The sequence below is a fragment of the Paraphaeosphaeria sporulosa genome, assembly GCF_001642045.1.
Source record: "Paraphaeosphaeria sporulosa strain AP3s5-JAC2a unplaced genomic scaffold CC84scaffold_20, whole genome shotgun sequence".
NCBI classification, from domain to species: Eukaryota; Fungi; Ascomycota; class Dothideomycetes; order Pleosporales; family Didymosphaeriaceae; genus Paraphaeosphaeria; species Paraphaeosphaeria sporulosa.
The window spans coordinates 46,619-59,110 of record NW_017253379.1 but is presented as its reverse complement, the minus strand read 5'-3'; the positions used below and the strand labels follow the sequence as shown (position 1 = coordinate 59,110).

General features: G+C 45.3%; 4 protein-coding genes across 4 annotated transcripts; 3 read left to right on the top strand and 1 right to left on the bottom strand.

Moving 5' to 3' along the window:
• Nucleotides 1-721: 721 nt before the first annotated feature.
• CC84DRAFT_1238508 (uncharacterized protein) lies at nt 722-1,385 on the top strand (the record flags this gene model as incomplete). Its single annotated transcript, XM_018183944.1, has 1 exon — nt 722-1,385. Exon 1 carries the CDS (start codon nt 897-899, stop codon nt 1,383-1,385), a length of 489 nt encoding a protein of 162 aa, XP_018028917.1. The 5' UTR covers nt 722-896.
• An 828-nt stretch (nt 1,386-2,213) lies between these two features.
• Nucleotides 2,214-3,181, top strand: CC84DRAFT_1238499 (uncharacterized protein). The gene is made up of 2 exons (XM_018183943.1): nt 2,214-3,000; nt 3,058-3,181. The coding sequence occupies exon 1, from the start codon at nt 2,619-2,621 to the stop codon at nt 2,961-2,963; it is 345 nt and encodes a 114-aa protein (XP_018028916.1). The 5' UTR covers nt 2,214-2,618; the 3' UTR covers nt 2,964-3,000; nt 3,058-3,181.
• A 4,128-nt stretch (nt 3,182-7,309) lies between these two features.
• On the bottom strand, nt 7,310-7,540 carry CC84DRAFT_1074759 (uncharacterized protein; the record flags this gene model as incomplete). The annotated part of the gene is made up of 1 exon (XM_018173701.1): nt 7,310-7,540. A coding segment is annotated over one exon (231 nt), but the record flags the coding sequence as incomplete, so codon positions are not given.
• A 1,037-nt stretch (nt 7,541-8,577) lies between these two features.
• CC84DRAFT_519888 (uncharacterized protein) lies at nt 8,578-10,202 on the top strand. The gene is made up of 4 exons (XM_018186596.1): nt 8,578-9,201; nt 9,251-9,804; nt 9,857-10,025; nt 10,082-10,202. Exons 1-3 carry the CDS (start codon nt 8,669-8,671, stop codon nt 9,904-9,906), a joined length of 1,137 nt encoding a protein of 378 aa, XP_018028914.1. The 5' UTR covers nt 8,578-8,668; the 3' UTR covers nt 9,907-10,025; nt 10,082-10,202.
• Nucleotides 10,203-12,492: the final 2,290 nt, after the last annotated feature.

The following is a 12,492-nucleotide window of genomic DNA, read 5'->3' as shown; positions in this document are numbered from 1 at the left end:
GAGCTCCTAGCACTAGGCGGACTACTAATAGAGGTACTAGGAGAGCTACTAGATAGGCTATAGTACTAGTAGTTAGAATGTAGCCATATTACACAATATAAGGTTATAATGTAAGCATATTATAATAAGGTATATAGACTACTATTTAAGACTAGCTTAGATATATACTATTAATATGTTAAGGTATAGTCTTTCTTTCCATCTTTGGGGCGGTAGTGGTATTTCATAGTTACTATACCTAAGCCAGCCAGCTGCGACGCGAGATCTAGGGGAGATAGAGAGGTAGTAGATACGATACTAAAAGAATATACTAGAATATAGGAGAAGAGAGAGTGATAAGGATAGGTTATAGATACTAAAGTTGTAAAGATAGACTAGACTAGCTAGTAGAAGTTTATAGAGTGGCTAGAGCATTTTATAAACTATAACTATAAGTATCTAGCGCACGCAATTAGGCTACCACGTCGTAATAAGCTAAAACTATAGTAGGTGGCGCAGGTCGTAGAGAAGCTAGTGGAGAGAAGTATTTGTGGGTTATTATTACTGCCGCGCGAGACTAGGTGATGGTTAGATAGTGTGTAGGCTAACGAGATTAACTAGCGTCCGTTTGCACGACTGAGAGCCAGGCCCGCTATGCTGGATAGATAGTTATGTTCGTGTGCTATGTTTTGCGCATCATTGCAGATGAAGAGGCTGGCAATAGTGATGAAGATAGCGAAGAGGAGAGCGAAGAAAGCGAGGACAGTAAGGACAATAGCGGTAGCGAGTATGGTGACAGTGGGGATGAGGGTACTTGTAGGCAACGTTGAACCGCTAGAATCGACTATATGAAAGACGCGTGGGAACTCTTCCCATGGTGCGCCCGCCAGAAAGGGCTAGCGCGGATGTTCTGGTAGATGTTGGACGATAGTAATGAGGACGGCCAGGCTAGTACGCTACTTCAGCTGCTCGCCGCGTTTATTTTCGAGCCGTACGTCTGCAGTCCGTTCGAGAGCAGGCTGGTACACTTCATGGCAGTGCTGGGGTTCGATACAGAGATGGGCTGCTTGCGCACTGCTAAAAACTACGCGTACATGATTGCTGGCGTGGTGTACTGCGTGCGTGTGATTGGCGTCGAGTATCTACTTCCGTCAGCGCATCGGGAGCAGCAAGGCATAGCGGAGTGGGAACGCTTTCTGGAGATGCGGGGAAACTTTCTAGCCGACGGTTCGTACAGCCCGATGAGCCAGCTGCTCAGTCTACTGGCATACGGCAAGTACATCGCGTTGAATTCGGGCAACTCGGGGAGCGCTTTCTGGTCTGAGGACAAGACGATCTTCTATCCCAGGGCGGCAACTGGAGTCAGTACTGAGTCGCATTTGTTAGGGATGGAATATTCGCGCTAGCCCGATTGCCCTGGGTATTTTATAGCACGTAGTCTGACAGTTATTCCATGAGGGATCAACCTTAATCCCCATTTTGTAGTCCGTGCTTTAGATCGACAGGGGGCTTATCCCCTAAGGCCCGGAATCAAACAATCTGCGCACCTACATCTCACATCCTACACAGAAAATGTCTTCACCTTCGCAAGAGTAAAGTAGTACTCACAGCGTCTTCGAGCTACACGACTAGAGCAATTGATCGACTATATTGCAGAGCCACACTTCTTCCTCACATGCAAGTCTTGCCGCGTCGCTCTTGTTGACGGAAGGAGACTCCGCAGGCACCTGGCAGGTGCAACCGACTAGCCTAACTCTATATAGGCAGGTTTTCCCGCCTGAGCAATACAACACACTCAACTTCATACCTTTTATCAGGTTATGAGCCCGGCGCTCCACTGCCTGCCCTACTGAGCGTTGCTTTACGCTCTACACCCACAGCTGCAAGCATCGCCACGCTTACCGCCACTGGCGATTCCACTGCACCGCTGCCCTTAGCTACCCGTCACTGCCTGCTGCCACCACCGCTGCAGTCAACAGTCGACGGCTGCTCTCAGCTGCCTCATCCACCACTGGCTCTGGGATCTCCGCTTTCAGCCGCTGTGACAGTCGCTCAAAAGCACTTTCGACAGCATCTATCACCGCTGGCGATTACCCTGCTGACGAGTCACTTGTCAACGTCGTTGACGGCTCCCCATCACCATATCGACATTCTTGTTCAAGCTTGACCCTGCGTCGCTGCCGAAGCTCAATGCACGCGGCAACAACTTCCCAGAGTACCGCTCCGCCTGGACCGTCGCCTTCCAGTACGCTGGCCTATGGCCGATCATCTCCAAGAAGAAGTCGCGACCCGCTGCCCTCGCAGCAAACACGGAAGCGGCTGCTCTGGCTGCTCGATCAGAGGCAATCGACGCATGGGACGCTGATGACACCAAAGCTCTCATTATGATCCTCTCCTCTGTTCACAACGACCTAACACAGTAGGTCGCTGACTGTGAGATATCGCCCGCCGCCTGGGACTACCTGACCAGCCGCTTTGATCGCGACACTGGCCAATCGTCCATTATATTGTTCCGCAGCCTCACCAACCTATGGTATCGCGATGGCGACGACCTGCGCCTCCACCTTGACGAGTTTCACTAGTGATGGACGCGGATATCCAAGCGTTCAGCGTCGTTAACACAGCCCGTGGCTATCGCCATGAGGGCCATGTTCAACGACGATAACGTCAAAGGCTCTTTCTTCCTGGCGACGTTGCCCGACACCATGGACAACGTCATCGACAACCTGGCCACCCGCCAGCTCACTGCCTTCCAGGACATAGAGCCCAAGATCCTGGATATCAGCGAAAAACACTCACTAGACACCACTAATTTATTGAGTGCCTACGCTGCCCGCCAGACAGCTGCGCAACAACAAAACGCGCAGTCTAGCCAGAGGCCCTTTCCTACCACTAATAAATGTACTTGGTGCCGAAAATACAACCTAACATTCATCAGCCACGTCTACACTAACTGCAACGAGCTTCGTAAACACAAGGAGTAGTAGAAGAAGACGCCATCCAAAGGCAAGGACGCTACTGGTAAACGTGATAAGTGATAGAAAGGTAACTCCGCCGAAGTCGTTAATAATAAGGTAGACGACGACGACGATAATAACGACGACAACAACTCCACCACGGAAGTTAATAGATTCGCTACCAACGTCATTAACCTCACCACTCTACCATTAACGCCAACGGCTTCCCCACCACGAATCAACACCAATAGGAAACACACCCATAAACTAGTAAGTACATACGCCTCTACACTCTATTAGCTAAGTGTAGGTGTAGAGACCAATCTAACCACTTCTTGGCTATTTAATATAGGCGCTTCACGCCATATGTCTAGTTTTATTAATGACTTCACTACGCTCTCACTAGGGCGTGGGACAATCATAATAGCCGGCGGCATTAAGTTACCCATTAAAGGCGTAGGGACGGTTAGACTACGCTACCAACTACCTAACGGCTCAACAAACATCACCAAACTAACCAACACCCTCTACTCTAGTAAACTTCACCATACACGCCTATTCTTATAGGCATACGTCTAAAATTAATATAAGCTCACCAGCTTAAAGAATGACGTGTACCTCACATAATAAGGTAAAACTACTTTATGGGCGTATCACGTCAACGGTACCATATAGATCCAGACTAAGGACTTACCACTACTATTAAGTCACTCGAAATCGACACTAGCAATTCCTATAGGCCTTACTAGTCTGCCAAACTATTAAACCCCAATACACCCAGCTGAGAGGCGCGATTTATCAACGACCTTAATCTTAATAATAGAGGTCGCCCACTTTAGCTCCTTTAAGGAGTTCTATTACGCCATTAGACACCATCTAATTAATAATCCAGAACGCCACTACTGTAACAGTCACCTCATCCTAGCAATGCCTAATGGCTTCAAGTGTGAAACCTATATATTATCTAAGTTAAAGCATCACCATCCCATACATAACGTAGCAACGCGTCTACAACTAATAAAACCATTAGAGGTTATACACTTAGACCTCTTAGGTAAATTTTTACGTAAGAGCCTAAGTGGCTTATAGTACTATATCTCCTTTATCAATAATTGTACCCGCTTCACCTAGGTTAAGTTCCTTAAGAAGAAAGCAGACGCCGCCTAAGCTATTATTAACTTTGTTGAATTCGCTACTAGGTAGTTTGACGCCACAATACGCCGTTTTAAATTAGATAATAGTAGTAAGTACTTGGCTAGTGAACTCTAAAAGTACTTTTTATGTAAGGGCATTAAACACCATACCATACCGCCCTACACTTATGAGCTTAATGGCGTTACTAAGTGATTTAATTAAACTATAACGCAAATGGCTTACTCTATAATTAATAGTGACACCATGCTATTCCTCTAGCCTAAAGCAATCACGTTGGCGACGTTTATTACCAATATTACACCCTACGCGTTAGATAAGTTACACCAGACGCCTTATAAACGCCTATTTAATTATAAGCCAGCGATTAAACACATACGCCCATTCGGTATTAAGGCGTATCTTTACATACTAAAGGAGGCTCACACTCCTAACTCTAAGCTACTCTATCGCATAGAATAGGGCGTCTTCATTAGCTATGGCTATAACACTAAGGTCGCCTACGTTTACGTACCTAAGCGGCACGTAATTATTAAATCGTATAATATTTAGTTTTAATCCTTCTCCCACTAGAAGGCTCCTTTACACTTTTCGCCTACTATAGATAATGATAGCGACCTTCTAAACCATGCAGTCCAACCTATAGTCTTAACCAAGCGACTCAATATATGCCACCCCAAGCCTAGTCTAGTGAATATAGAGGACCCACAAACACCTTTTAAGATACCACCTTCACTAGTATAAAGGACAGCATTAAACATACCACTACCCATAACTAGGTCTTTGCCATCTGGCCCATCGCGAGGCGGCTCACAACAATAAGGAACCATACGTAGTGGCTCTACCGCGCTAGGATCTCCATATTTATTAGTACTAGGATCTTTATATTTAATGCCTACCTCTAACACCTTAACAACAACGCGCTCTGGCCAAATAGTTATACCATTACTTAAAGCCCGTAAATCACAAAACGCGCATTTTGCTAACGCCATAGAATTACTAATAGTAATCCTACCTAATAAGATCCTTACATACGCCGCTACTACTACTAGTGAAGACATCCCTTATATATACACTAAAGCCATAAGCGATATAAACGCTCTGCTATAGTGCCCACCCATTGCCCATGAGATCTACGCTCATAAGACGAACGGAACGTATAATATTATAAATATAGAAGATCTACCTCTAAGCATAAGGCTTATTGGCACATAATGGGTTTTTGACGTAAAAAAGAATGAACAAGGTAATATTATCAAATATAAGGCACACCTTATCGCCTAAGGCTTTTTATAGTGACCTGGCGTCAACTATAACAATACCTACTCCCTAGTCATACACTACGATAGCCTACGACTCATTATTTGGCTATCACTCTACATAAACTAGATACTTTAGTAAATAGACTTTAACGTAGCATACCTAAACAGCATACTTAAATATATTATATACGCTCGTTGCCCACTAGGCATTAGTAACCCTAGCGTCCAAGTGCTAAGACTTCAAAAAGCCCTTTACGGACTTAAGTAATTAGGCCGTAAATGGTATAACGTACTCCATAAATGGCTTTAACAACTAGGCTTTATTATAGCGTTGTTCGATCCATGCGTATTCATTAATAAGGACCTTATTATTAGTATCTACGTCAACGACGTCCTTATGGCTAGGGAACCTAAGGTAGTCACTACCTTTATAACCACTACTAGTTAGCGATTCCGCATGAAGGACCTCGGCCGTCCTAAGCTATTACTTAGGCTAGAGTTCAATTATAACGACGATGTTAACGGTAATAGACGCCGTCAAATCTACCTTTATTAGCAAACCTACATTAATGCTATCCTACGTCGCTATAATATAGACAAGTATAACACTTATAAGATACCACTTAACCTAAACCACTTTCCGCCTCGCTCCAACGAGCCTATCAATGAGGAACGTTAACGCCGTCATCAATCAATTATTAGATCAATCAATTTCCTCGCCATAGTCTCTCGCCTAGACTTATTATACACGGTTAGCATGCTTGGGTCATACAATGCAAACCCATCTAATTAACACGTAACACTCGCTGCCCAGGTGTTACATTACTTATAAGGCAGTGTTGACTTTAGGATTATAATCAATCAGGATACGCGATCTGAAGTCGCCATGTACACAAACACCTCATTTGGCTTAGATCCTAATAACGCGAAATCATTCTCTAGCTATCTTATGAAGCTCAACGGCTCCACCGTTGCTTAGTCATCAAAACGTTAAAGCTGTGTGGCAAAGTCGACCATAGAGGCTAAGTATATGGCTGCGTCCTACGCCGCCGCTCATCTTGCTTGGGCACGATAGGCCCTAATTAAATTACTTAACAACGTTAATCACTGGCAATTCAAGCTCCTAGTCAACAATCAAGCCGCCATATCACTCATCCAAGACTCTAAGATCAGCGCTCATTCAAAGCATATCGCCGTCCACTACCATTTTATATGGGAATGATATCACAACAACGAGTTCGTGATCAAACATGTTGCCTCCAAAGATAATCTTGCCGACCTTTGCACTAAGGCTTTGCCCTTACCTCTACTCACGGATCTGAAGTCCCGAATCGCCAATGGTGATTGATCACAGCGAGTGACTCACTTACTTAATCACCTGTTTGATCACTCCGCCTAGACACTGTCTAAACCGCGCGGTTTGCTCGATCACCCTGAAAGGACTTTTCTACGGCAACCCGCCGATCAGCGGTCATACTGAGAATATTTCTACATGCACGAGAAGGACTAAGGACCATGATAACCTGTCACAATGGGCGAGTATTGGTATGCTATGCTTATAGCTCATCTATGCTAGTCACTGTAGGCACCTCCAGGTGGGAGGACTATTGACGGAAGGAGACTCCGCAGGCACCTGGCAGGTGCAACCGACTAGCCTAACTCTATATAGGCAGGTTTTCCCGCCTGAGCAATACAATACACTTACACTCAACTTCATACCTTTTATCAGCTCTCCCTTTGTCCCGCGTACCCGCCCACTTCAGCTCTTCCAAATCTCATTCTGTTAGTGTAGGTGGCATCACCAATACTGTCACATGATACAACCAACCTGATTTAGACTAGCTGCTGACTACGATCCTCATACTTAAGGGATCCTCTGGTTAGCTTGTTACAATCAACTCAGTCTCTCGTTCCTCCTCCGCACCTCACTGATAATATACCTAGCAATGAGTATGCTCTATCTTCTTTGCGCGTTGTGTGGTGGCCTTCAGACCACGATAATCGATCCTCTTTGCTGAACTTGTCTAGAGGAGCCCCTTGAAGGGCCCAGATAGGGATTCCTATAGTCTCGTGGATGCGTCGTTCTAGAGTCTTCTTGTCACCCAACCAATGCCACTCTTTCGAAAAGAACGTGACAGTATAAGGAGCTAGGAGCTCTTCTAGGGTCCAGCCTCGGGTAAACCATCGGCTTCGCTAAAAAGCCGGCTCCCAAGTATACTTAAAGGTCTCACTATCTACATCTCGCTTCCTTATAGAGACATCTGTGAGATACACATAGCATTGCGCTGCCTTTTAGTACCAGCGAAATATTGAGTTAATCGCACATTGGACTTCAATAGTATCTGCCTTATTGATGTAGTAGGTATCCACCTAGAAGTATTCTAAACCATCGCGATTGGCCTGTTGTGCGCAGAACTGGATCTTGGCATAGCCCACCTTGCTCTTACTTTTGTCATTTTAAAATTCGTTAAATGTTACCTCTTGATCCTTCTACTAAGTATGCGAAAGTATAGCGTAGGGAGGAATTTTGTTGTCGTCATGTATGTCTTTGGTGAAGCTGAGCTCGTTATCACCACTGAGCCTTAGGAGTCGCATTACGTCGTGAACAAGTTCTGGCACACGGGAGTCCGTTCGTTCGGAAAAGGACGACCTTTGTTGCGTGGAGGAGTCCAGTTGTGGGAGAGCGATGGTGCGAGAAGTGATTAGGCAGCTGCAGTAGGCTGTCCTTGGTCATGTGGGGCTGGCAGTGCAGCCGAATGTGGTGGAGTAAGGCTGAACAAAACCTATAAAGCGCAAACAAGATTTCTACTAAAGTTAACGCACCTTGCTATCCTATACATGTTTATGTTCTCCACGTTATAAAATGCTGAGGGCCGAGGTAAAACCGTAGCCTGCTAAATTGTTGCAGCGAAGCTTCGAGCTGCTCTAGTGACGGTGAGATGCTGCCGCTAGAATTGGGAGGCACTGAAGATTCGCCACCTCAGACCTCGTCAAATTGATAATCTCCTCTAGCAAGGAGGACGGCCGGCCCGCTCCTGCCAGTACCCCTCGTTTGTCTCGCCACACCGTGCATCTCGCTACGCAGGGATGCACGTTACATATATTGCGCATGCGAACCCCGCCTGGGAACGCCATTTCTGCTTCACCGGTCTAGAAAGGCTGCAACCGCACCCAAAATGCCTGCAATAATGATTCGTCTAGAAAGTGTTAATAGGTAGATAGCTGAAAAGCACTCAGCTTTACCTGTAATATATGTGATGCCTTGTATCCTCCACACGGCCGCCTCATTTCGAATCTTGCCTTCGCTTCCACGACGCCATGGCAGAGGTACTAGCTATCGTTGGCGGAGTCGCTGGTGGTATTCAAATGGCCGATGCTTTTTTGAAGTTGGCCTCTGAACTACGACATTTCATTCGCACTGTGCGATACGCACCGCAACAAGTTCACCAGTTTCGGCGCGACCTATCCAACTTCTCGGCAAGTTTGCGGATGTTCGGTGAAACCTCGGAGAAAGGGTTAAAATACCTGACCAAGCCACGAGAGAGAAAACAGCGAGAAAAATATATTGCAGGGGTCTTCCAGGAATGCGAAGTAGTAAAGCAAGGATTTAAGCAGCTACTGAGCAGATTCTTTGAAGATGTAATCGAGCTTCCGAGCTTCCACGGCTATCTGGATCGAGTTCGATGGTACCTTGGGAGAACATCAGTAGCTGGGTTGAAGATGTCTCTCGAAAGCGCGAAATCTTCCATTACGCTTTTCCTCTCGCTTCATACCGTCGAATTCCTGCACAGAAAGATAGATAAATTGAGCAGAAAGTCACAAGAGGTACCCCAAGACCTGGTAGATGCACTGTAATATACCCAGATAGGTAAGGCGGACCCTGCTGACTCGGTAATTAAGGCGTAAAACGGAGCGTCAGCTCAAAGAACAGAGGAGGGCTACGAGGGATGCTCACCAACTTCTCTTCGAGTATTTCAAGGCAAATCTCCACTCTAATCAAGCACCGCTCGTTCAAGACATCCGTCCAATAATTCAAGAGACACGTTCCATAGAACGATCGACGACTAAAACACTTCGAAAAGAGAGTCACAGAATTCTGCGCCAGTCATCCTCGACCTCAACATCACGGTATTTTGATGACATAAGCCCATCACCAAGTTCAGAATCTACAGCACAAGAACCTCAAGGTCCTCCCGTAATACCTCCTGCACCGGGCCACACAAGCATCTCCCCGAAAAATATACCCAGTCCTCCAACGCCATGTAGTAGAGCCCGAACACCAACCGCGCGAGCACTCAGTCCAAATGCCGGCAACTCACCAAGTGTTTCCGAGAAGACGGAGCATATGTATGTCCCTCGGGAAATATCATCGCTCAGAGACCCATCACCCTCGGCAATATCAACAGTACGAAGCAGGTCACCACCGATATTCGGGCCTATCATTCGAGACGACGGTACGCAAATTACGGAAACCCTTGGAGAATGGAAGAGATCAGATGAAACTAGACAATTCGTATCCGAGTCCTCGGGTCCGAACCGAAATTTTCACGACATAGAGCTGTCCGCATCTTCTTTGCATTATAATGGAGAAGGAGAGGAAGAAAAGGATGAGGGGAAACAAGTAGGCAAGGAAGTAGGAGAGGAAGAAGAACAGGAGGAAGAAGAAAATGAAGAGGTACATACTCGATCAAACCAGCAAAAGCAAGACTCTTCTGACTGACATTTACAAAGAGTGTAAGCAATGCGAGGGAAATCAAAATAGCAGAACATGGCCCTTATAAAGCTATGCCTCCATTCCTGGATTCAGATTGGAAGGGCGTGCGGCGACGGCCATCGACCTAGATGAGTTTGAGAACAGTCGTGCTTATGTATCTTCATATTGTACGCGGTTTGTTTTCTCTTCCAGGATGAGCTCGCTATGGCAGTGTTGCTGTTAACATGGAGGATTAGTTCATAGAGGCGAGGTAGATGAGAGCGAGCGAGATGTTCACTTTGGGGACCTTCAGACAATGATCAAATTGTGGACGGCGTGGGTTTGTTCGAGACCGAGCTCTATGTGTCGAAATTGCACGGCGGGCATGGCGGCGGTAAGACCTCTGCATTCAAGCAATGCGTTTTCCTGAACAATATCGGCGAAGTCTCCAGTCTTTTGGTGGCGGCTATGGAGGCCTGTCCTACACCGCTCTGCTATGTCCGTCTGCTGCATGGCGGCGGAGCGGTCGGCGATGTTGCGGCTGATGCCACGGCTTTCGGCTGTCGCGATTGGGATTTTGCCTGCGTGGTGACCGGTGTCTGGTATCGCGACCAAGATTTTACCCAACCCGCTCTAGCTGCTGTGCAGTGGTTTTATGATGTCGTCAATCACTTGTTGCCTTTGAGTTGCGGAGCTTATAGCGCCGACCTTGGAGCCGACCCTACGGTAGAGATGCCGCGCTAGCTGTCAAACCTTTCGGACTAAACTTGCCGCGCTTGGCCCGTCTCAAACGCAGGTTGGACCCTTGCAATGTGCTGGTTTACACCTGTCCGCTCCCTCCGGCTCCAATGAAACAGAAGCTCACCATCCTTGTTACCGGAGAAAGCTACGCCGGGAAGGATTATTATACTAACGTCTGGCTCTCTATAATCCGATGTTTTCACGCAGGCCTTACGGCGTGTATAGTCAGCATTACCGCAGTAACGCGACGAAGCGGGAGCACGTAACGGCTACTAATACTAACCTAAACTTGGTCCTCAACAACCATGCCTATAAGGAATAGCATCAATTAAAGTTCATAGCATTTTTTTAGAAATAGTTATAGCTACGCCTCCGGCTACTAGAGGAGTATTTTTTAGATGTGGTGCATAATAAAGTAGATATAGATGTGTTAATAATTACTAGAATAAGAGATGAGGCGCTAGTTATAGCCTTATTATACTTAGTGCCAGACCGAAGGCTACTACCATGTCCGTATATATAATGCGCCCATTCGCGTAATATATTATTTACTTAATACTATTAAGTTATCCATTTACTATCTATCCTAGCGTAAAGTGTTACGGTATCTCTAGTATCTACGACACCTTAGCTGCGCCATTACTAAGTACTAGCGTATATGCCTCCTCTTCCCCCTTATCTTCTACCTACTTAACGTATAGCTTACTTCTTACCTATCCTTTTATATTATACCTAAGTATATACGTAGTAGCATATAAATTAAGCTTTATTTAAGTTTTAATTCCGCAACTCGTAGCCTCTTATAATATTAGGATAGGTTAACCTATATATAGTAATAGTAGCTAGATAGCTACTATAGACCCCTAGCTAGAGGTCTTCGTTACTCTACCTATATTTTTTCTCCCATTCTAGCAATGTCTAATTAGAACACTAGCCTAGTAGCTATCCTACTACTTATATAGCAGCTATAGTAGGAGCTCTAGAACTAGCACTCTAAGATTTAGTCCCTCTAATCTAACCTTAACGCGTTACGTACTAATAACTAGAATTAGCGTCTTAATATTTAGACCCTCTAATCTAAATTATAACATCTCTAGAACTATCTATTAACCTAGTCTATACTATACTTATACTTACTAGATGTTACGGCTACGCCGCAACAGAATGACCTATAGGATAATTATAATGACAGCGATGACGATGACTAGGGTTTTAACTAGGGTAATATTGCTTATGGCGACGATGCTTACTATAACATGGACACGTAAACATTAGGGCACGTAAGGAGGTTACGTAACGGCTCTATGGGCTCTATAGTATAGAGCCTATAGAGCCGGCTCTATGGGCTCTATAAGATAGAGCCTATAGAGCCAGGTCCGATAGTAGTATATAGAGATGACGGATTCCTATAGTAATCTATTATTATTAATCTATAATATAGTTATTACATCTAGTTTCCTTACAGAAAGATTATTCATAACGTTTTAGTAACATAACCTTACTATAGTTAATTAATATATTAACCTAACGTGACTATACCACTTCCTAAAGCCCTTATTTCCCACTAGAACCCTATTTAAGGCTAGCTTAGCCTAAAGCCAAGCGACCCCTATTACACTTTAATAATCGTGTCTTAAGGATAATTATAGGTACGTACCTAGTTATACCCTACTAATAATATGGCTCCCGCAACCCCCTCTAGGTCTCT

Bases quoted from the DNA above. Each gene is read 5' to 3' on its own strand.
- CC84DRAFT_1238499 (XM_018183943.1), top strand. From the start codon at position 2,619: ATGAGGGCCATGTTCAACGACGATAACGTCAAAGGCTCTTTCTTCCTG.
- CC84DRAFT_519888 (XM_018186596.1), top strand. From the start codon at position 8,669: ATGGCAGAGGTACTAGCTATCGTTGGCGGAGTCGCTGGTGGTATTCAA. The intron at 9,202-9,250 runs GTAATATACCCA...TCGGTAATTAAG, and splicing joins CAAGACCTGGTAGATGCACT to GCGTAAAACGGAGCGTCAGC. The intron at 9,805-9,856 runs GTACGCAAATTA...AGATGAAACTAG, and splicing joins GCCTATCATTCGAGACGACG to ACAATTCGTATCCGAGTCCT.